The 24930-nt window shown below is 42.5% G+C and overlaps 1 protein-coding gene across 9 annotated transcripts in view; it reads left to right on the top strand.

The window, feature by feature from the left end:
• Positions 1-24930, top strand: part of SORCS1 (sortilin related VPS10 domain containing receptor 1) — a 485244-nt gene that overhangs the window by 379563 nt on the left and 80751 nt on the right. For all 9 annotated transcript variants that reach the window (XM_037165612.2, XM_037165607.2, XM_053668607.1 and 6 more), the window contains 7 exons: positions 8001-8147; positions 15555-15657; positions 15872-15948; positions 19571-19662; positions 20908-21015; positions 22456-22573; positions 24043-24173. In XM_037165612.2, coding sequence (XP_037021507.2) covers positions 8001-8147; positions 15555-15657; positions 15872-15948; positions 19571-19662; positions 20908-21015; positions 22456-22573; positions 24043-24173 — 776 coding nt within the window. The remainder of the gene's footprint in view (positions 1-8000; positions 8148-15554; positions 15658-15871; positions 15949-19570; positions 19663-20907; positions 21016-22455; positions 22574-24042; positions 24174-24930) is intronic.

Below are 24930 nucleotides of genomic sequence, written 5' to 3'. Positions count from 1 at the left end.
TGCAATCTTTTTAATATATTCACAAGTTTCTTCCACTTTCTTTCCTGTTCATGTTCTAGATAAATATAGTATCTCAGCCTCAAACTAAACATGTATTCTGGAAAATGTTAACCCATTGTGGTGATTTAGTTTCAGTTTTGTGTTGGATAAAATTGTGATTGAGAGTATAAATTTTGGAGTGGGGTTGCCTGAGTTTAAATCCTAATGATACCCTCTATACGTATTCTTGAGACACATCCAGTAACTTCTGAGCCTCAGTTTCCTCACTGAAAATATGGAGATAAACAGGATACCTGCTTGATAGAATTTTTCTGGGGATTAACAAGTTAATCTCCTTGAAGTACAGGAACCCTGCCTAAAGTACACAACAAATTGTGGATGGCTTAATGCATACTGTGTTCCATTGAGTTTAAGCCCCAGCTCAATGTTCTGTTCTTATAGTCTCAAAAATCTTTTTGCATTGGTTAAATGTCTAACATATTTCCAATATTTCAGAGCTCTCCTCCTTCCCATATTGCAATTAGCATGGCCATATGACATTCTTTAACACCAACAAGTTGTCTCCTTATAAACAAGTGTAAATTGCTACATTTCTTTCCTCATTTGTAAATGTCTTACAAACATTTAAACTTTAGGGGTGTTTTGTTGAAATGTCATATGTTATCCTGCCTTGATCCAGCACTTACAATGGAAAGATCTCGCTTCGAGTGTCTGCCTGGTATGTAGTCAAAGCAGCTGTTCCAGATTAATCACCCAGTTTGCTTCCCTGCTCTTGGCTCTGTCCTTGTTCTCTCAAAAATATTTTCTGATTTGCAGCATGCATTTTCCTCTTCCTGATTATCCCCTCCCCTCTTCTCAAGTCAATGCAGAATAATGTCTCCGTATAAAATTTGTTTTCTGCCAAACTAGAGAACATTTTAATTGGTCCCTTGATGACAGAAGAGATGACAGATTTGGACAGGAATGACTTTGCAATGTCCTGTTATTTGCATCTGTTTTCTCAAATGGTTTTCTGAATTTAAACACCGCTAACAGGTAAAGAATGAGAAAAAGAGGCTGGGTGACCTCTGGCCATGGCAACCATTTTTTGCTTATTCTTTGTGTTTCCTCTTGCATTTCTCTTGCAGCTGACTACCTGACTATCTGCAAGAAATCTGCTGGCTCTCATTATCATCACAGTAAGAGCAGTGGGGTGACTGCGTTATGTAAAGGTGTTCTGCATCCTGGGGCCTGGGAAGAAGGATCTTTGTTTTGTTAGCCTGACAGTTCACAGCAACTAGAATTGAAATTGATGTGATCAGAGTGGCAGTGCCGTATCTGCTGATTACCTAGATAGAAAGAATATTGGCTGACGAGGAACCTGGCACAAATGGGCCTTAAATCTGATTGTTCTGGGTAGCGGGAAGCTGGGAGCCATCTAGCATGAATTTCCCAGTAGAATCGCAATGAATGATGAACTCTTAGAAATAAATGAAAAGCAAGAAAATCCATAAATGAAGTAATAAGAAGCAGAGATGAGCAACCTAGGAGGCAGTGGGGACAGAGAATACATGGAGTGTACATCTGCTCACCTTCGGGGGTGACCTTTGGGGTGTTTTCTGTACGCCTCTGCCTGCTGGTTGCGTGCCAGTCCTGTGTGTGTGTGCTCTTTAAGCTAGTTTAGCAGAAGGAAACTGTACAGTGTGTAAGTGTAGGATGCGTCAGTTTATCGAGGATGCGTATCAAGGATGAGTCTTTGTGGGGAATGCAGAAGGAAGCACAGTTCTCATTAAAATCAGTTACTTTGCTCACACACATTGGAGCCCTGTGACAAATGCAGTTCTCTTTACAGTAGAACAAGTGTGTACGCGATGAGACAGGGAAATGTCGGGAACGAAGTGCTGGGGAGCCATAATGGTAAACTTATGGAAACACCCGAAATTTCCCTTGGTATGAATTGTTCACTGAACATAGGCCTCATTCAAGAGAATCAAAAAATGGGAGCTGGGGAAGTTGGCAACAGAGCAGAAGTGCTGGAAACTCATTTTTGTTCATCAAACATCATAATAACAGCAAATAGTTTGGGTGTCATTGCGTGTCAAAAAACCATCAGTGTGTAAAAAACCATCAATGACTATCTAATTAAATTCATAAATTAAACTTTTTGACATAGGGAGTGTAATCACTCCCATTTCACACATCAGTAAATGGAGGCAGAGGGAGTGCAATCATTTTTGCAAGATTGCAAAGCTAGTAAGTGGCAGATTTAGCCTCCTAAGCCTGGAGTATGCAAACTCATCACTACAAACTGTTTTGTGTCTCTGAAAGAACCAGTAGTTGGGATTGTAGCTGAGTAACAGCTGTAAGACAAAGGAACATTGGTGGGCAGGATAACTGATACTAGACTTTACTTAGCAGTCACAGAAGTTAGACTGGAGAAAGAAAATGGTCTGGGAAAGCCAACCTCAACCGAATGAACAGGTGATTGCTCTGGACCTGTTCACTACCTTCTGAACCAAGTCCCGAGCCTGCAGTCATGCTAAATTCAGTGTTATTATGTAGATGCCCATTTCACGGAGTGTTGTGTTTGTGTAAAATCAGCCTAAGAAACAAGTGCCTTGAAAATCTGTCATTCCTGAAGAGCGTGGTGTTCCAGTGGTACCATGTGTGATGGGCCACAGAAGCCAGCGAGCCTGATGGTGGCCAGATCAAAAGAGATGTGACCAGTGTGTCTGAGACATGTGATTCCTCGCACATGTATCCGGCATGGGTGATGAGAGGGAGCCTGACAGCTCTAGACAAGATCTTTCCTCCTCTGGGAAGTGAATATTAATTAATAATGATGAAGAGCTCTTTGGCTTAATGGACAATGACAGTTTACCCAGCCAAGTGGAAAGGTTTGTGTTGGAAGTGAAGCCACCTGGCCAACAAACTCAGAATGCCCAGAATGTGGGCACATATGCATGAGCCACAGCAGGTGTCAAAAAGACATGGTACATGTTCTGTTACACACATAGTGTCCTCTCCATGTTTTAAGTGTGCTCTCTTTAAAAGAGAAAGCTCACCCATTATGATGAGGGAGCTAATACCTTGATGTCTTAGGGAAAGAGTGCCTCTTACAATCCAGTATAGTGGGTAGGGAAGAAAAGAAGCCCTCTCCTATACAGGATATATTTATCACAGGACATAGAATGTCTCATAATTATTGAAGACTAGTGTCTCCCTGGCAGAAGAGTGCTGCGTGATCTGGGCAGCAGGGAAGGAAAGAACAGGGAGGCTGTTTTGACAATGGGTTCTGTGACTACAGAGGTACTCCTGGTACCTGCCAAGGATATGTCTCTTTTGGCTGGGATCCTCTCTTTAGAACAGAAAAATATCCTACCCCCTAAAGCCCGAAGAAATTGCGCTCATGAGTATACTCTCTTTCTTGCCAGTGTTTGATTCGTCTCTTTCATATCCTTCAAATGTTGACACTTTGGGTTTGTAATGAGAGTCTGACTCAGAGAGGGTGGGCGGAATCACCTCCCAGTCAGTGTGAGAGGCAGAAATGAACAAGAACTCTGTTCCGGGGTCTTCCCAGCTTAACCTCCGCATGGAACGTGGGAAAGATGGGGAGGAAAGGACCCTCTCACAGTAAATATTGAAAGGCAAAGGAGATAACTGGGCTCTCCCTTTAAATCACCAAAGAAATCCAGGTCCCAGCACCTAGCATATTCTAACTCTCAAAAAAAGGTCTGTAGAATGAATGCATCATTGTTTAGACATACTAGATGCTATATCCCCAGTTTTGTAAGAATATGTGATAAATAGTTGAAGCTCACGAATATTTATTGAACAACTATAGAGTAAATGTACTACTGAATGGATAAAAGGCAGCTTCCTGTAAATGTGATATCCAAATATGATACTTCTCTCAGAATGCTCTAGAGGGCGAGAGAAGTTTGAGGAAATAATACAGTTAAGTATGTGGCCTCTGGAGTTAGGCAAACTGACTGGGAGTCCAGTTCTATGGTTCTCAAGGAAATGACCCTTGGTTTTCTCATCTGTAACATGAGGATACTGACTCTGCCACTTAGAGCACGCGAACAGATTGATGAGCTCAGGCTCACAAAGCCTTTCGTGGAAGGCCTAACACTTCATAGGTACTCAGTGAATCTCCGTTACTGTTATTGTGGTTGTATCTTCTAATGCAGAAGTCTTGCTACCTATTTTATTAGACACAAAACCAGGACTTTTTGTACCAAGTGACTTTTCATTAATGTTAATGAAGAAATATGGTGACTTGCATGACAATCCACAAGTTACACCAGAGTGGGGGATTATAATGGAGAGAGAATAGGTGATGTCATGGTGAATTAACTTGTTTCAAGGAGTGTAAGGAGTACTAGGGAAGTTTTTGGGAAGACTGATGCCCTTAAGAAGTGTATGGACTGGTTAAGGGCCAAGGCATAGGTACCGTCTGTATGAGAGACAAATTGGAGGACAGAGAAAAAGAGCTTGGGACCATGCAGGAAAGAAAGAGATGCCAGTTTTTGGAAAAAGGGTTATTAACTGGGCCTGGAGGAGTGGATGAGTAGAGAGTGTCAAGGTGTGTGATCCAAGGGACTGGGAGTAGCCTATGCGATCAAAGAGAGTAAGACATCATCCTGGGGCACAGTGCAGGTGCTGATGTGCTTCATGGATGGCTCGAGGTTTGAGCTACAACACTTCACCTTTAAAGTCTAATCCAAATGGTTTATGTGATATCAAAGAATAACAATCACTAATGACCTTTGAGGCTTCTGGTTTAAAATTCCCCATATGAGAGAGAGGCAGAGGAAGAAAAGTGGCCCCTCAGTACATTCGGTGTCTCTGCACAGAATTCAGAAACATAGAGAAGGAGAGAAGGTCACGGGTCTCCCCCCAAAGGAAGACACATCCAGCGGTGAGATCCGTCATTCCCATAGGAGTGTCTGCCTTGGAAAGTGTGTCTATGTGAAGGTGTGTCTTCCATGGGGAATGGTTCTTTCCCCACCTGGTCCTGTCCCCCAGCCCCATTCCATTCCACAGTTTGGCACAGGCTTGGATACAGGGGGAGGTTGTCTGACAACCAAACCATGTCCTCTCATCCTCAGGGGAACCCCAGACCTTCCGTGCATGCATAAACACACGTGCACCACATACACACAATTACACATATCCCATATTTTGGATATAGCTCCTTTGATAGCCACAGTCCTGCAGTAGGAGGGGGAGAGCCTGGGAAATGTCTTATGAGGCCTCAGAGAAGAGCCCTGGAGGAAAGCGTCTCAGGCATGTGGGTGCACCAAGACACACGGAAAGATGGACTTCTCGGGCTCAGAGTAAAAGGTACAGGAAAGGGCGGAAAAGGGGAAAACAAAAACAAAAAAAATGAACACCTTATGAGCCAGGGTGACTATTTCTGCAGACAAGTCCAAAGAAGCAAACAATCAAAAAACACCTCATAGGATTTTCATGGACCCCTGTGCCTTGGCTGCAAGAGGAAACTAAGCAGACCCTCTCCAGCTCTCCAATCTTGTCACACATTCCCTCTGTTCTGCCAAGTTTTTATGCCCCCGATAAACCTGAAGGCCAAGCTGCGAGGGATGAATTACAAAGTGCAGCTCTCTGCTCAAGTGGCTTTTGATAAGGCCAAGCAGTCAGGAGCCAATGAAGTCACTGCTTCTGCAAATCAAATGAATCAGCTCCTAAACACACAGAGCCCTTCACTGCCCTGGCCAGCAGAGGGGAGAGCAGAAAGGGAAATGGGCAATGAAGCTACGGGAAGAGGTAATATTTTCCTTCCCCTGTACCTACTGTCACCTCCTAGAGTGTCGGGTGGGTACGATCGTGCTGTTCCTCATGAGGGTGCACTGTGCAGGGAAGATACGTATGTGAATTTCGGAAAATTCTGATTTAATGTTTAAAGAACTGGCAGTTTAGTCGTATTAAATATGTAACAGTCTTTCGAACACATGCAAAACCAATACAAGTTTCCCCAGTGAGTAGTCCTTTTGGAGCTGATGTAGTGAGTGAATAACTAAAATTATCTGTAATTCACATGCCATTGTTGGAAGGCTGAGTGCCCCTGGAATTTACGTCTCCCACATTTGCTGAGGGCAGACAATGTGTAAGAAGCTCTTCTGACTTCTGGTGATTGCCCCAAATGAGGCTTGTTTTCCTAAGCAGTTCAAAGCATTCTTCCCAGTCACTCATTTATGCCATTTATTTGCTTAACAAACATGTCTTCCAAAAGTGTACGAAGTTGGCCCAACTCTAAATTATCCCAGATGCCAAATCAGCAGGTACAAACTAATGAGGTTTGAATGTGTCAGGAGCAAAGGCAAACCCTGGGTCTTCTATTGATTGAAGCCCAGCCCCTGTATTGGATCCAGAGCTTTTGTTGCTGAAAGAACACAGGAAGTCAGAGAATTGGGGTGTGAACCCCAGCTCTGTGTTATCTTAAGCAATTACATTTTGTTTACACCTCGGATTCCTCACCCATGGGGTTGGTGTAACCGCTATTGCGCAGGTTTGCAGTGAACATTGAAGGTTTTACATGCAAAGGGCTGAGCGTAGTGCTTGGCTCACGGGAAGGATCATGCAGTTGTTTTACGCACCTGCCTAAACATTTTTATATGATAATGGAAGGGGCCTGAGTTAAATTAAATCGTTCAAATATGCCAGTTCCCTGCTTGTGCTCCAGAAAGGCGCCTAACTTAAGTTTCTGTTTCCTTATCCTCAGAGGAGGGTCATGAAAACTCTGTCTCGGGCTTACCCCATGCAGAGCACTGGATGCTCAATTCGACGTATTCAGGCCCTTTCCTCATCGCCCCCCATTTCCCTGGGTCGTCATCATTTCAGGCAGAACAAAATTATGTACGAATGTGTTTAATAAACTCAACCCCCCAAATTATAATGCATAATTAATTATTTGTTACAGCACAGTTTGGGATACTTACCAACTGTTACTCTTTCATAGCATACAGTGGAGAGAAGGCAGTCATATTTCATAGCAAAATAATTAATAAGAACTGTCAATAGTGGGAAGAACGGTGTTGTGGGAATGGAGGAGGGGATTGTTCACCGATTTAGGGATTTACTTCTTTCGGTTTAAAAACAGTTCTCTTTTGTTCAGTGTATTTCGGTGGCTTAGTAGAGCAATGTGTAACAGAAAAACATGAAAGAAAAAAACAGTAGTAATGGGATCAGAAGCTTTCACTGACCTCTTTCAATGCCCAGGACTCTAGACAGCAACGTGATCTAGGGGGTGTCCAACCTGCGGGCCGCACGTGCCCAGGAAGGCTGTGAATGCAGCCCCACCTAAAACTGTACATTTACTTAAAACCTTATGGGATTTTTTTTTGTGATTATGCATCACAATGTATTTGGGGCCGAAGACAACTCTTCTTCCAGCGTGGCGCAGAGTTGCCAACTGGACACCCCTGAATTACTGAGCTGTGAAGACACAGCTGCGGGTTCAAATCCCAGGTCAGCCACTTACGGTGGTGTGTTCCTGGAGCCCAGTGTTTCCTTCGACTGTGTGACCTCGGGCAAGTCGGTTAACCTGGGTGAGCCTCAGTTTCCTCATCTGTAAAAGAGAGTAAGTGATACTTACCCAAGAGGACTGCTACCAGGTTTAAATGAAATAAAGCTTAAGACTTTATTTAACACCTAACATAATATAAAAATAGCATTTGTGTATTAATAATTTACCAAGCAACCAAACTGAAAGCACCAAAGTTTATCTCTGGGTAATGGCAAGCTACTACCAACCTACCTTAGGGGAACTGAAAATCCTCTATCAAACTTGCATTGTGTTCCCCCTACCACACAGGCACAGCTTTCCCACCACCCAGGGAGTCATTTTACTTAATCATCATCCCCCTCCCATCCTCTCACCCTCTTTCCTCCAAGACAAGTGCTCACAGCTGAATTTGACAATCTGCTTTTGTTTTTAAGTAAACAAATATATCCCTTCTCAAATCAATGTATTTTTCAGCCATGTCAATTTTTCCCAGGTAGCAGGGATAAAGGGAATGTTCTTGGCTAACAAGAAGATTGACAACCAAGTGAAGACATTCATCACGTATAACAAAGGCAGAGACTGGCGTTTGCTGCAGGCGCCAGACACGGATTTGAGAGGGGATCCGGTGCACTGCTTACTGGTGAGTCTTCAGACCGGGGCAGAACGCCCCAAACAGTGAGCGCTGGAAACCCAGGTGTCAAAACAGGTGGATGGAAATGCTTCCAGGGCTCCCCGCTTAGTGGCTGCACAGAAGGGGACAGGGAAGGATGAAGGCAGCGTGCCGAAGAGTCACAGTGCTGCCTTTTGTGCTCAGAGACAAGAGAAAAGCAGAGTTTCTTGTTCACTTCCAAGGATGTTCAGCTGCAACCCAAATTCTGATGAGAGCCTCACATTGCAGTCTGAGGGAGACTAGAACAGTTTGCACCATGGTGGGCAGGTACGTCTTTAATTTCCTAGGAATAACCTGTTACAGATCAAACGACACATACGTCCAGCTGTAGAACTGGTGAAATGAGTGTGCCATTGTGTAGTTGTGTTTTCTAAAGGAGATGGTTAGCCATATTTTCAGAGAACTTCATGCCTCAAAAAAGGGTAAGAACTACTAACTGAAACTTTGATTGGTACTGTTTATGTTATGTTTTATGCATACGTCACATTATATAAAGCTGGTGTGGGTAAACAGTGGCCTGTGCAGCAACTATGTCCCGCCACTTGTTTTTCTAACTAAAACTTATTGCAAAATAGTCATGCTTATTCATTTGTAGTCATGCTTATTCATTTGTATATTGTCTATGGCTTCTTTGGCTGAACCGAGCAGTCATGTCAGGGACGATGATTAGGCTTGGTCCACCAAGCCTAAGATATTTATTATCTGGTGCTTCTAAAAAAGTGTTTGTTGACCTCTGCTTTGAAGTATGGCTCTCTTTCAATGATCTAACATCTGGGGAATAAGTACATCAGCATGAACTTATTTATATATTCAATTATATGTTTGTGTCTGAGAGAGGGCTTAAAAATGGGTTTTGCCTTCAAGGAGTTTGCAGTGTACTTGAAAGAGATTAGATTACTAAGTGAAAGATTATAGGGTTACATCTTATTCCTCCCAGTGGTTCTGGTATCTGCCCTGTACTTCACACATGAATGGATGCAGAGTGAACAAAGAGGAGTGGAGGAAGAGATTTAATTGCCAAAGTATAATTCAATGCTCATTTCTTTAAAACAATCCAGCAGGTGTATTTGCACTCCCAAAAGGGATAGGCAGGCATGTTAAGATGGAAGGAAGACCTCTTAGTCTTAGGAAGGGCTTGGAGTGTGTGTGCCTATACCAGGATTCACAGTCATCATAAAATTCTGACTCGAATATTTTCCACACTCAGCTTGCTTTCTTCTGTCCCATGAAGTCTGAACAGTCACTTTGCAGGTTCATCTCAAAAAGCTGTAAGCAGGTCACCCTCCTACCAGAGAAGATGCCAGCAGCCATAGCTTGACCTTATTAGTTGCAGAGGATATCACAGTTGTCACTGTGCATCAGGGAAACTGTCTGCAGTTCAGCCTCCCACTCAGCTTCTATCCTTATTACTGGCAACTCACAGGGGAAAGCCGTTTGTTAGAATGAGTGCACAAAGCCAGCGCCAGAGAAAGTAAATGTACATTATTACTGAGTACCTTCTCTATGCAAGGCATAGTTCAGTAGCATTTTTTAAAAACATGGCCACCTTCCTAGTTTATCTGTTTTAAGTTGGAGCACACCATGATGTTTTTCCCAAGGTGCATGGCATGCACCATTGCCTTAGTATGATTCCCCCATCCTTTTGTGCACTTTGGAGATTAAATGTCTGTGAGAGAATTAGTCATATCCTGCAAAGAGACTTTCCATATCCTATGGAAAACCTCAGCACCATAAATAAGCCGTTAGAAATGCCTCTTACCCAGAGCACTTAGCGAGGTTTTCCCTGCTCCACCACCAGCCCAGTGTTAGGAGGTCTTAGTGCTGTGCTTCCAAAATCTAAACACTGGGACCATCCTAATATAAGGCACCGCCATCTCTCACTTTCCCTGCAGTGACAGGCTTTTAAGTGCTCCTCCTGTCCCAACCTGGCAGTGTCTTCTCCACACAGCAGCCAATGTGACCTTTGTTTTGTTTAAACCCAACTTTATTGAGGTAAAACATACAAACATACAAAGTGCCCATTTTAACAGTGTACTTTGATGAATCTTGACAAATGTCTATACCTGTGTAACCACTACCACAGTCAAAATAAAAATCTTCACCATTTTTCCAAAACTTTCTTCGTTCTACTTTGCAATCACTATCCAAACCTCTGACCCTAGACAATACTAACTTGCTTCCCTTTACTATCAGGTTCCTTTACCTAACATTTTGAATGAATGGCATCAACTTGAGCTTGAAAAAATCAGATCATGCCTCTCTTTTACTTAAACCCTCTAATGACTAATTCAGGTCAAATAAATTCCAAATGCTCTACCATAGTCTGCAAGGTCCCATGTGGTCTGGTCTCTGTACTTCTTCCGCCTGGTCTTCAACCTCTCACCCCTTCCTTGCATATAAACCACAGCAGGGGAGGATGGTGTTTCCATACCATTAACTTACCTTGCTCACTTCTGTCTCGGGCTTTTTGCCTTTGACATGAATGCCCTTTTCCTAGTCTGTCTGCTTCTTAAAATTCAGATTCTTGACCACTTATGTTGATTCAAAGAGCTCACTGGAACTGTTTCTGAAGTCGTACTGGTCCCAGCTCCTTTTTATTCATGACCCTTTTCACCCTTTGAAATCAGCCCATGCATTTGCCCATGTTCCCTGCTAATGTAACACGGGAGCTTCCTAGGCAGAACAACTGTGGCTACCTTTGTGGCCACTCCAGACAGTCAGCTCAAGAATCGTACCTGTCACAGTGAAGTTGCTCCACACAGGTGTTGTCGTCGAGGGTGTTTGTTCATTTGAAGCAGGTACTCCATGGACAGGTGGTGTTTGAGTTTTACATTCAGACTTCAGTGGAAGCCTGTCCTTGCCACTGACAGTCATACTGCAGGATTTGTCATACCTGCCACCTCCTGAAGCACCTGGGCTCAAGTGGACCCTGAAGTCAACAATATCAGTAAGCTCATTAAGATAAAGATGAATTAATAAGATGTAGATGTACAATACCTGCGAGTCTTTGGGCCTACCTCCCTCATGAACCCTGTTATTTAATGTGGTTTCAATCTGACTTTTACAAAACAGGGATCAGGGTGAGGAGGGGAAATGACAAAGGGAGTAGAGAGGAGAGTCCAAAATCACTTTATAAAAATCTGCCAAAGGCACAAAATAAGAAACAAAATCTTTGAGCTATGGGAGACCCAGACTGTTAAAAATCTTCTCTCGGCTTGGGAGCTGGTGGCAGGGAAGAGATAAAAGTGATTGTAAATGGTGAGCACTTGGAAAGTGACACTGTCACCAAAAGCACAGCCTAGTGATTAGAAAAGAGATTTTCTAGCAGGGCTGTTACAAATGTGGGACAAGTTCAGAATTACGGCCCCAAAAGGGATGCTCCTGGTAAAATGTATTCTGTAGAAATAAGACATCCAGGGTAATTTGGGGCTGCATTTTTAGGACTTTTAGACTGATTGCCTGGAGGGCTCAACTGGGATTTCTTTCCTCTGAAGGCAGCATTGTACAATTAGATGGGGCATTACAGGTCCCAGTCCACCTGCTTCCAAAGCCTTAGGCATGGGCTGTCAAGAGGCAAGATGTGAGCTGAGCCTGTGACAAATCCTTGGGCCCTTAGGGGAAGCGGAGTGTTTCATGGAGAGAGGCTGTGATTTCTTTATGGATTCAGTTGGCCATTTTCAGTTGGAGCTAAGCAGCCAGTTTCCCCAGGAGATTCTTGACTGTTTTCCGCTCCTTTGCGCACTGACTATGCATGTTGTGCTGGATCGGAGTGGGACTGAATGCCCCATACCCAGCCAGTCAGTCCAGGGACCACCCTCTGCTTTGCCACTGACCCTTTACTGAAGATCTGTGGGTTCAAAGCTCCAGCTCAGGGTCAGAGACAACATGTGTCCAGGGTTGGGTTTAGGGGCTATTATTTGGGAATTTACCTGCTGCTTTATTATTTATGAAACCTCTGATCTGTCTTTTCAGGACATTACTCAGATTTGGATTCCTACGTGTAATGGTACCATGAGGATGAGAGCTAAAGGCTATTCATACAGAGGGTGGGGGGAAAGAGGAAGTGAAATGAGAAGTTGGTTGACCCTCAAGCAACCTAACACTTTTTTAGTTCATTTATTCCCAGGTGGGAAAATGTCTTCTATCATTTAGTAATTCTCTATTCGCCATTCACAGTGCTGGGAAGACAGTGGCTTATAAATGGATCAGTAAAACTGAATGCTTTCAGTGGCCAAGGGATTTTGTTAGTTAAAATAAGAAATAAAAGAATAAGGCAAAAGAAAGGACATTGGGACCTAGAAGTCCACTTTGAACTGCAGGAACTTGTGTGCTCCCTGAAATTTGAATATGAAACTGTGTGCACTTTGCCTTCCTGCACTGTTTGTAGGTAGAGTCCTTCATTTGCATCGGGTCCTCAAACCTGTGTCTGCCCTGAAAAGAGTAAAGACTAAGGATGTAGTTGCTTCTAGAATTGACTGATTGATGCTATTCCATCCCTTGTGACTGTGTAAGGACATATAAAGGGCAGCTTCCAAACATGCATGCTGGTCCCTCCAAGGTCACGGTGGTTCCAGTGTACAGTTCTATATTTTCCAACTGTGGAAAAATGAGAAAATTTGAGAAGTGCTTTTGGGACAAGCAGTATTTTGATTGTACTGAATTGGCGATAACTCTGGAAAGATACTCACATAGTCAGTACATGATTGGCAATGGCAGAAAAGAAGGCTGGAAGGCAGACAGGAAAGAAGAGAGAAGTGGACAGAGTGCCCCCTTCCTGGGCAAAAAATAAAGAACTGCAAAGCTTCTGTTCTGTCCTTAGGATTTTTCTGTGGCTTGACTGCTGTTATAATAAACCTCTGTATTAAGTTTTGGTGAGTGAACCTTGACAAACGTTTAAAACTGGTCAGGTACAAAAGTTTAAATGGAAAAAAGTGAAATGAATCACTTTACATGCTTTTTCAAGTTTTACATCACTTACATGAACATTGATATAGATAGATTATATAACTTCCTTAAAAACATGTAAAGCCACAGAATATTCTCCTTGTACCAGTTGGGGGCAATCCAGTACTATGAATGTGAGCATGGAGGAAAAAATGTACCAAAAAGATCATTTCTAATGTTCCTGCTATTGCATGAACTGGTATCTTTTCTTCTCAGATTAACTTATCTTGGACTTTGAAAGCCATAGCAACTGAGCAGTGCTGAGATAGGCAGTTAGAAATGCCCTCTTTCCTTTGTAATGGCATGTTCCCACATTGAGCAATCCTTGGGTCAGGTGGTGACTGAGTTTTACAGTCTTCCAGACTGTTGAGAGATGAAGTCTGTGGCAAGTGGCAGTTCAAAATTTGCAAGCTGGGTTGTTCCCTTGTCCACGGATGCCTCACCCTGTTGGGCAGTACAAAGGTCCTCCATTCAACCCATATGTCTATGCATAATTCCTGAGGAGTGATGCAATTCTAGGGCCGTAGAGAGATACTCACATTACTCTGTGGTTTACAAATAAACCCATGTACTGCTGGCATTGTTCTGAGTGAAACAGCACTGTCTTTTATTTCCTAGCATGAAAGCATTGCTTGTTATTTCAAACTTTTATTGACTTTTTTGATTCTAGGCTAAGTTCTGCAGAAGATGCAAAGTAGTACTTGACATTTTCTCTTTATTTGTAGAGTACATCTTTTAGGGGATAGAACCATACATACTTTGGATAGATAATACAGGATTGCATGTAGTAAAAGAAGCTGTTGTAGACCAGGGAAGGGGAGACCCTGATCAGGTGCAGCTGTCAGGAAGACTTCCATGGAAAAATGGTTTGACTCCCCTGCTGTGTCCTGTCTTAGCCTCTGAGAACTGTGCAGGGCTATCCTGGGACCTCTATAGCATAGCATACCCATTCTAGTCTTCTTGGATAAAAGGAAGCCGAGAGTTTGGGTCTGTTTCTTCTTCTAGAAGGCAGTCTTCTTTACCTTTTTGAAACATTATAAAGTAACTTTACGTGAAATGTTCACGTAAAAGCAATAATTCATTAATATCGTTATTCGTTGAGAGTTTGCTCTCTCTGGTGGCAGTGAAGAAAAGACCCAATTGTGATCCACTGTTTTATTTCACCAGTATTTTGGCTGCTTTTATTCTTCTATTTCATTTTCAGTTTGTCATTTTACTCTATCTTATATAAATTTAATCACTGCATCTCCAGCTCTCTGAATATCTGTTGGTTGCAACTCACAGAGCAGACTAAAAGTAATAACAGAGATACATTGGTGATTCCAAAAACTCAAGTCGATAAGATTAGAAAGCAATCTTCCTGAGCGATGGAAAGAAATGTGGGTTCAGACACAAATGCGTAGTTTTTGACAACTGGGTACAAGAACTCTTTTAAAGGGGACTCATAAAATTTCTTGCGTTTTTGAAAACTGTTGATATATTAATCAGAAAATTTGATCAAGACTTTACACACAAATGAACAAGTCCCTTAAGTTTTCATTGAAATTGCTATTGCCAGTACATTTTGCCTACAGGTGTGACTTTTCTATTGAATAATACTGCTTCTGGTAATAACCTGACACAGACATTATCAATTATTTGGTGGATGTTTGGACAGTTTCACATGTCATACAGCTTCTTCTGGACAACTGAGACCAAGGTCTCAGTGGAAAGGGGCTAAGAGAAGCCAGCTGACTTCTTCGAAGCTTCCCAGCCTCAGCCTCACCAAACCTTTCCTGACTTCATATCCCATTTCTCTTCCTCAGTCTTATTGACTAAATACTGGATCACAACTCAACTCTTGTGTGTTTTCTCCTTGTTATTTGTATTACTCAGGCCTGAAATGTTCTTTACCCTCCTCAATACCTTGTCTACAGTTCATAACCTATCCATCTTTGCCAAAGGCACCATTTTCTCCTTGAATCCTTCCCTGATCCAAAGTTAGACATCATCTGATCACCCTCTAGAATTTCATATCAGTCCATACTTGATCTTATAGCTGTTAAAATATTTCTCTGTATGTTAATCATTAGAAAGATCTTAAATTCTACACTCCATGAGAGTCAAACCAAATGTGAGTGGATGGAACTCTAATAAGCTACACCTACTCTTCTGCCGATAAAGTTGCTAACATGTTTGGTGAGTGCCCTAATACCATTCAGGCAATCGATTAGACTGACAATGAAGATGCCCCTCCTTCACCAGCTTGGCAGCTGTCTGATGCTTAGTTTGCACCAGACCGGATATTTGTGACATGAAAGATGGGTGAATGGAAGGGTCCATGAAGGCAAGGATAGCTGGGACAATTTGATGATTGGATCGATGCTCAGAACATGAGATTGAAATGACTATTTAGATGTGTGCTTCTGTGACACTTGTTTTTCCTCTTCTCAGCCTTATTGCTCCCTACACCTTCACCTGAAGGTCTCTGAGAACCCCTACACATCAGGGATCATTGCCAGCCGAGATACAGCCCCCAGCATCATAGTGGCATCAGGTAAGCTGGATATCTCCACTTGGAACTCAACAAGCAACCTAAGGATATTTTGGAATGGCACTGAAACCATTGATCCTGAAGCAAGTATGCTGAAAAACTCTGCTCAGATATGCCTGCAATCTAAAGCAATCTCAAGTAATGCTGACTGCCAATATAGCTCGTGGTTAGCTTCTGCCGAGGGTTCCTTTCACTAATGGTGATGTGCTCTTTCTAGGGAACATAGGTTCTGAATTGTCTGACAGTGACATCAGCATGTTTGTCTCTTCAGACGCAGGGAACACTTGGAGGCAGGTAAGAAAGTATTCTGGATCAAGTTGCTGAAGTTTAAATGACATTAAAATTGCCCAACTGGATTCAATTCTGGGAACTTATTCTACTATATGTAATCACTTATTCAACTACATATAAATCCTAAAGCTTGCCAATGCATTTATCTTGCCTTAAGTAAGACTTTGGGGCTAGCAAATCTTTTTGCAATTTGATTTTTTTTTGCCATTCAATAAAAATGACCCACATTCAGAGCCTATATGTAATACAGTTTATAAGTGACAATGAAACCAAAATAGATCTGACTGAATTTTTATCATAAAAGAAAGACTTGAATCCCGAAAAGTTTACCACATAGGGAACATGGGGCCTTGAGGGGTAGTTATATACCTAATGCTGAGTTATCTCCACAACTTCCCCTTGCTTTCAAGTCAGAATAGAGAGCAATGCAGTGATATAGAAATAGCCATTACCCAGGTGGTGTTCTGAGATGTTTAAATCTCATGAGCAAAAGACAGAGTAATAACCATCACGGTGCATATGCTAGGGGAAGTAGAAATGGAATCATTTTAAATGAATGTGTTTAGCTTAAATGCTTCCTCTCTTCTGAATGAAAATTAGATACCCATAGCTTATACAACAGGCATTTAATGAGGTTTAGCAATCATAACATGATATGTGCCTAATGCGTGGTTGTTACCCTTCAATAAATATGTTTTAATAACCCAGTGACATTTAATTATCATACAATAACTTGCACGTAAATTGAAATCTAATGTGCAGGTAATCACCCAGCAATAAGAATACTCTGCTATACATTTTCGACAGAGATCTCAGTGCTCTGGTCCAATTGTTATTTCCTAATCCCAGACCCCACCGTAAGTCCTCGGTGGGATGCACGTGTATTGAGAAAGGCAGGGCAAGGGAGAAATTTGCCAAAAAGCCTCAGGGCTGTTGATCTCAGAGGTATTTAAGAACATGGACTATCAGGCTTCCTCTGGAGAACAGTTACAGAGCCAGAATCCTAATTTTTTTCCTTCCAACACCACAAACAAAGCAAAAGAAGTCTCTGCTTCTGCAGTCCTGGGAGAGGATATATCTCTAGTGTAAGAAGTAAACACAGGGAAAAGGCATTCCACAGGTCTACAGTGTAACCACAGACTTGGCTGCACTAACGGTGTGACCGTGAGAAAGCAGTGTGCATCACATACACAGAGGACTTAGAAATTGTTTCTATCCTGTCGCCATTTAACTTCTCGTTCCTCCACATTTGGAGAAAGATCCAGTGGTACATGTACCCAGGGATGATGGTGCCATTTTTTTTCTTCTTTCTTCTTTTTTTAAAAAATTTTATTGATTATGCCATTACAGTTGTCCTATTTCCCCCCTTCATTCCCCTCCACCCTGCACACCCCTCCCCCCTTTAGTTTATGACCTCATGTCTCAAGTTCTTTAGATTCTATATTTCCCCCACTATTCTGACCCTCTCCCCTATCTATTTTCTATCTATGGTCTATGCTACTTATTTTCTATACCTTCTCCCCCCCTTCTCCTTCTCCCACTCCCCTGTCGCTAACCCTTCATGTGATCTTATTTCTATGGTTCACTCATGATGTAGCTGTCCTCTTAGTTTGCTTTTGTTTTAGGTGTGGTTGTTGATAACTGTGAGTTTGCTGTCCTTCCACTGTTCATCTTTTTTATCTTCTTTTTCTTAGATAAGTCCCTTTAACATTTCATATAATAAGAGCTTGGTGATGATGAACTCCTTGAATTTAATCTTATCTGAGAAGCACTTTATCTGTCCTTCCATTCTAAATGAAAGCTTTGCTGGATAGAGCAATCTTGGACGTAGGTCTTTGGGTTTCATGACTTGGAATACTTCTTTCCAGCCCCTTCTTGCCTGGAAGGTCTCTTTTGAGAAATCCACTGACAGTCTGATGGGAACTCCTTTGTAGGTGACTGTCCCCTTATCTCTTGCTGCTTCTAGAATTCTCTCCTTCATTTTAATCTTGGCTAATGTAATTATGATGTGCCTTGGTGTGTTGCTTCTTGGGTCCAACTTCTTTGGAACTCTCTGAGCTTCCTGGATTTCCAGAAGTCTATTTCCTCTTCCAGAATGGGGAAGTTCTCCTTTATTATTTGTTCAAATAAGTTTTCCGCTCATGGCTGTTCCTCTTCCCCTTCTGGTACCCCTATAATTCAGATGTTGGAGCATTTAAAGATGTCCTGGAGGTTCCTAAGCCTCTCCTCATTTTTTTGAATTCTTGTTTCTTTATATTTTTCTGTTTGGTCATTTTTTTTCTAACTTCTGGTCCACCCCCTTGATTTGAGTCCCAGTTTCCTTTCCATTACTATTGGTTTCCTGTGCATTTCCCTACATTTCAATTAGTTTAACTTTCATATGTTTCTCTAATTTGTGGCTAAAATCAACCAGTGCTGTGAGCATCCTGATCACCAGCGTTTTGGACTGTGCATCTGAAAGTTTGGCTATTTCTTCCTCACTTAGATTTATCGGCTCTGGGGCTCTGAGTTGTTCTTGAGCCATGTTTTGATCTGTTTGTGCCTGTTATGTTTGAGAAGAGGCGCCTTAGGTATTTACCAGGGTAGGGCCACCCAGGTTGCTGGGTTGTGATGATGTATGTGGGCGTGGTGTCAAAGAGGTAGCAATAGTGGTCTTCTTCACTCCCTCCCGCCCGGTCTGCCTCACCACCACCCCACCCCCCGCCTGTTTATCTGTACACAAATGTGTGACCGTGGTCAGCCAGCCACTCTGCGCCTTCCCTGGGTCTGCCCGTCATTACCTTGCACCTGGGATCCAAGCCCTTGGCTACCTGCGAGCCCAGGTTGGGGGATCTTTTTTGCCTGACAGGCTCCACTGCTGGCTCTGCCCCTCTCATCGGTTTAGCTGAGTGGTTTGTTGTTGTCAGACTCAGTATCATTCGATTTTCTGTGGCTTGGTTGCGTTTATTGTTGTTAAAACTTTGTTGTTTTTAGATTTGGTTGTACGAGGAGGCAAAGTGTTTCCACCTATGCCTCCATCTTGGCGGAAGTCTGATGGTGCCATTTTAATCAGAGCTTCTTTATGACTCGGTAGAGAATCTTTTCATGGAACAAAAACACCTTTTTCTAGAGTACTTGGAAATTTCGAAATCACTAGAGCTGAAAGGGTCACTGTACCCTGCAAGCCCCAGCTCCCTCAGTCACTGTGTACTTGGCCTTAGGCAACTCTCCACATCGCTCTAAACTTTGGTGGTCTTCTCTGTAACCATGAGAAAGTGAGAGTAAAGTATCTCTAAGGTTTCTTCCATCTTCAAAGGTTACCCAATATGACAGTTATCCAGTATTCCGACATCATTATAAATGGGAATCAGTAGAACATGCCAGAAAAAGACAGGAATGCAAACATAAATACATACCTATTCTTTAAATTTGGTTTGTGGTGCACCGAAAATTTTCTGCAACTCCAGTGGTACCCGTAGCCCACCTTGGGAAGCATTGCTCATAACTGCATCTTCCCAAAGATTTGGGGAAACCTCATTCAGTTATGGGAAGGATTTTTTTCTCCCCATCTGAAAATGAATTCTTTGAACTCTGGGTGTGCGGGGCTGTGGATGTGTGTCCATGTGGATATTGTTTCCATTTCCAGATCTTTGAAGAAGAGCACAGTGTGTTGTATCTGGACCAAGGTGGAGTCCTGGTTGCTATGAAGCACACATCTCTCCCAATCCGGCATCTCTGGTAAAGGCACCTGTTGCCCACAAGTCATGAACCTGAGGGTTTCTCCTTGAAAGACTAGCAGTCAGGCTATGAGATTGTGACCACATTTGCTGTAAAATGTCAAGGTCTACTAGAATATCATTTATACTTTTGCTCTATTAAAATAAGATTGTTACCTACAGGAGGAGGAAAGGGGATTGTGAGAGAGGGAGGGGAGGAGAGAGGGATGGAGGGAAGGGAGAGGGAGAATGAGAATAAATTCTGCCCCTGAAAGAAGAATCTCATTGTAGTTCTAAATGGGATGGTGCCTGCCCCAGAGCCTTGTTCTTTCAGAACCATCCTGGGTAGGATGGTATAATCTCTGAGTGGCTTAGCTTCTTACAGTCAGCTTTCCCAAATAATAACCCCTGGAGTGTATGTGTTCTGCACAGAGATCACAACACTTCTGTTCCTGGTTGTTCTTCCTTAGTTTCCTGCTTGGGGGTGTCATTCAGCAGCTCTGCCTGTCAGTCTTCCACAAGGCCTAACTTCCATGGAGGATTCTAAGACTCCCTTCATATGTGTTTTTGAAATTTTCTCTCTCCATATGCAAGCTTGTTCGAAGTTCCCTCCACTGTCAGTTACCTTGGTGACCAGAAGGAAAGCTGCAGAAATAAGAGAAACCAAGGCTTAGCCTGGGGGGCGAATGCATCCCCAGAGAAGGGCAGAGCAGAGGGAACATGCCCTGCAACCCTCAGAGTTGCAGGCTTCTCTCTTCTTGTGCTCTAAAGTCTGCCCTTCTGTACTCATTCCTTCACTTAGTGAGCCAACCACAATTTAAAAGAGTGTAAGTGGGATTCTGCTAAGTCTCTAATCACTCAGAGGTGGCTAGTTCAAGTCCACCTAAGTAGGTCCCCTGAAGTCATTGCTCTTCAGAATCACCTGTAAGGCTTGCTGCTAGAGTATGATTTGGGAGAGAGTCACGCTGAGATCTAAGATCTAATAAAACATCAAAATTTCAAAACAAACTCTGTTAAAGGCTCATTATTATTCTCGTTTCATGCAGCTTTCCCCTTGTCAATGTTATAACACCCCTGGGTCCCAAATTGCTTGGCTAACTGTATTTCTATCTGCTGATGAAATTAAGAGCATTTATTCAAGGCTTATTTTGACAGTGCCTTAGGTACTTTTAAAATGTATGCTCTCCTGGTTGATGGTATCTTTCCTTTGAAAGGATCATTTTTTCCTTCTGTGATCTGATGACTGTTATTTTTCTTCTGTCATTAGGTTGAGTTTTGATGAAGGGAGATCTTGGAGCAAATACAGTTTCACATCTATTCCACTTTTTGTGGACGGGGTTTTGGGTGAGCCTGGGGAAGAGACGCTAATCATGACGTAAGTGAACATCAGTGATGCCTTCTAGTGTTATTATTCATCCAGAAACATGTTTTATGGCAAAGTTTACACACTACTGTTCGGTTTGGAATTTCCAGCAAAGCCAGTACCTCTGATTTCACAATTCCCCAGCAAAGAGGAAAGAAAAATGTCAGTAGCCATTTTTCTTGGCTTCTTTCTTTTTCCCCTGATTGGCCTGGGGGAAATTAGAAGAGATTATTTCAACAGAAAATGAAGCTGTACATTTAAAACTTTAATAAGAAACAAGCTCGATAGGTAGAAAATCACAGGCATGTAAGAATGGTTTCACTTTAAGACAGAACACAGAGCTTGCGCGAAACCCCACACAGGCTCTTGCTTTTCCCTGGCTCTTTCCCTAACCCAATTGTGAGGCAAATTAGGGAAACCCTGAGAACAATCTGTTCTTGTGAAATTGCATTTGCTCTCATTCTTGTCTGGAAAGAGATGATCATTAATTTGTGAAAGACTTGATTAATGACTTGCCTGCCTATGGGGTTCAAAACATCAGCTTTGAATGCAAGATATGAAATCGCGCTCTTTCCTTCCCCTAGAAAATTAGACATGGAAAACGGAGGGAAGGTATTAAAGCAGTCGATCCTGTCATCCATGGAAATGTAAAAATCAAAGTGAATAGTTGTCTTCCCTCCCGTTTTTTTTTTAAATGATAGAAAAGATCAACAAATGTTTAGTATGCCTAATACTACACCTTAAGCCATGGTAAGCACAGCTAGATTAGCAGTTTATAAATTGTCTGCATTTAATTTTTTGTATTTATAAAACGCAGATAAAAATGCCGACTGGTAAGGCTGCTTTGTGGTTTTTATCCTTATCTACAGTTAGTGATTCAGACACCTCATTAGATATCTGAGTCTTTTTCAGTAAGGAGAGTAGAATGCACAGTGTAGGAAACAGTCTTAGCCACTTGACACTGCTGCCCACTTTTTCTAGTGACTGGTGGGAAAATAAAGTCGCACGGAAACCACGGAAACCATGCACATTAACTAAAGAATCCAGAAGTATAATCTCAGACCATGCAGAATGCCGCATTTGTGATTGTTTTCTCCATTATTGATTGATCGATTTTTTTTTTGTTGTTAACCATTCAGTGGTGTAATATATAGAAGTAGTCTTTTAAATCAAACACCCTGGGTTCTGACTCTACCTGTTCTTTAGTGATTTGACATTGGTTTTTGCAATTAACAGGGTTCTTTAACCCTCAAGTTGCCCATATGGAACGTGGCGCTAATAACAGGAACCCTCTTCAGAAATGTGTTTTGAGGATTAAACAGTATGATCAATGCATTAATGTGCTTAGCATTGTGCTAAGCGTATATTTAAAAACTCAGCAAAGGCTAGCTGCTGTTATCACTGTTGGCATTGATATTATTGTGATTATTTTTATCCTGATGAACTCTGTAGAGTGTTTGGACACTTCAGCCACCGCTCTGAATGGCAGCTGGTGAAAGTGGACTACAAGTCCATTTTTGACAGACGGTGTGCAGAGGAGGACTACAGACCTTGGCAGCTGCACAGCCAGGTAGGAGCCAGAGAGCAGAGGCTGAGTGCTGAGCAAGAGGCACAGGGTGTGTCGGGGGAGAGCGAGTCGTTCAAGTGTAGGAATTGGGGCTCTCTGGGCCCGCATGCTCATCTAGTGTTCCGTGTTCCACAGCGGTGAACAAACTCTACATTTTACAGCTTCTTGGGAAGTAATTTCTGTTTTTATTGTACTAAGATATAATGAAATAAAATTCAAATGTGCTTGGCTTAGACTAATAACCTAAAATGAAATAGCAACTCAGCACGGGGATCTAAACATAATTTATCTGAGCGTGTCGTATGGAGGCAGGGGTGAGCAAAGGGATCTGGCAATGCACACAGAGACATAAAACAACGGAATGATGCTCTGTGAGCAGTGCTCAGAATTCCCTTTCTCCCCACTGCTGTGACTCCCTGGGATTAAGTAGTGCTTCTCACCTCTTCCGAGATACTTGTGGAGTGCAGAATTATCAGTGGGAAACCTCCCTTCCTCCTGGCCCCTCGGCTGTTCAGCTCATGACCAAATAAATGCTTGTGTGAAGCCTCTCTCCTTAGATTTCCCCAAAGCCAGAAGCCATCCTGCAGGTTCCTCAAATTACATGGCAGAGGTTCTGGCGGCAAAGCCATCACTGTATTCAGGCAGCAACACATCGTTTGTCCCAAACCTAGCCTATGTGAAATTCGGACACGCAGATGTGGGATGGAGCTGCTGAAAGTGAGCTTGCTCAAGAAAGGTTATGGTTTTAGACGAACTTCTGTTCTGACATGTGAAGAGAGCTACATTTGACAGTGTGGGCTGCATCAGCTGAATCACCCACTCTATTCAGAGACTCAGTAAATTATCACGCATTTGCATGGCTGATATTTTCCCCTTTGGGAGACAGAAGCATTGTGATGTTCAAAGCGTTCATTTATTTTGCAGAGAAACACTGAATTTAGTCATCTTGCTTGTCTGATAGATAGATATAAAATCAGTGGATAAAGTTGTGTGGGCAGAAGCATTATAAATTGGGGCAAAATGGATCTTTATATTTCTTAGCAATGCTGTTCTTCCATATGCTTATAAATGGCCAAATGTATGAATCTTAGAAGATTAGAGAATTCACTCAGGAGGATTGAACTTAATTATCACAGATTTGTTGGCAATACACTTGTTGTAGGGCTGAGTCTTAGTTATCTGTGTGTCCCTCACAGCCCTGTGCCTAACACCTTGCCAAGGAAAGCTTTGCAGGACCCCTGAGGAGTTAAGGCCATGTTTAGACACACCCTCAGTGCTTCTTCAGTTGCCTTATGAGTCGCATTCTGTGCTAGGTCCATAGACGTGGCAAACCAAAAGCCATCAGCACAGAGTGGATCACCAAAGTCCAGATTACACTGGGGTTTGGGGACATCTCCCTGAACTGCCTGATGGTGGAGCAGCGAAGCTCCTAGTGTGGTACCCAAGTGCATGAGATTCTTGTCTCCTTCCAGGGGGAAGCATGCATCATGGGAGCAAAAAGGATATACAAGAAGCGAAAGTCGGAGCGGAAATGCATGCAAGGAAAATATGCAGGAGCAATGGAATCTGAGCCCTGTGTCTGCACAGAGGCTGATTTTGACTGGTGAGCCTGTGCCCTTCTCCCTCAGGGTCCTTCAGTGTATTAGGCCCATGGGGCCTTAACAACAGCTTAGATTTGGAATAATAGGACAAACATAGGGCAATGTGACAAGCCACGTATCGGAGACATCATGGCATACTTGTACACATGCATGTGGAAAAACCGGGAGTTTGTTTAGGTTTAAAGAGGATTTAGAAGATAGTTGGTAATTATCTTCATCTATATGATAGATTTCAGGATAGAAAATGAGACCAGATCCACCCTGAGTTGCTTCAGATGGCAACAGTGAAAACTGTAAGTGGACTTTTCAGAGAGCAGACATATTTGTCCTCAAGGTTAAACTTTCTAGAATCTTTGGTTCCTAGGTACGGAACAATGGCCTTCTTAGTCAGTAAATTTTCTGTCTTTGGAAGTTTCCAATCAGGGGTTAGCTGACTATTGCTTCTGTGAGCTGTGGAAGGTATTTCTGAATTTGATGCAAGGATTCACTGGCCTTGCCAGTCTATGGCTCTGTGATCCCCATGTTCAAGAAGATGCCCCCATTTACCTGAAGCAGGCTAGTTTAACTGGAAAAGTACTGAGGCATTTAGATGTTAAATAAACTTGGAATGCTATTGAGAGTTTCCTGGGCCATGTGGTGAGCAGAAAGCTAATTTGAGGGGCCAATGAGGCTCTTGCTTTGGTCTCGGTCAGTGTTTAGGATTCAGGTGAGGTTGAAAAATTACTGAGGATGGGAATTCCCTTGATTATATCTGTTTCA

This window comes from Artibeus jamaicensis, unplaced genomic scaffold (assembly GCF_021234435.1).
Source record: "Artibeus jamaicensis isolate MK-2021 breed Jamaican fruit bat unplaced genomic scaffold, CSHL_Jam_final contig_490, whole genome shotgun sequence".
Taxonomy (NCBI): Eukaryota; Metazoa; Chordata; class Mammalia; order Chiroptera; family Phyllostomidae; genus Artibeus; species Artibeus jamaicensis.
Note: the sequence above shows the minus strand (reverse complement) of the source record. Positions and strands in the feature narration are given on the sequence as shown.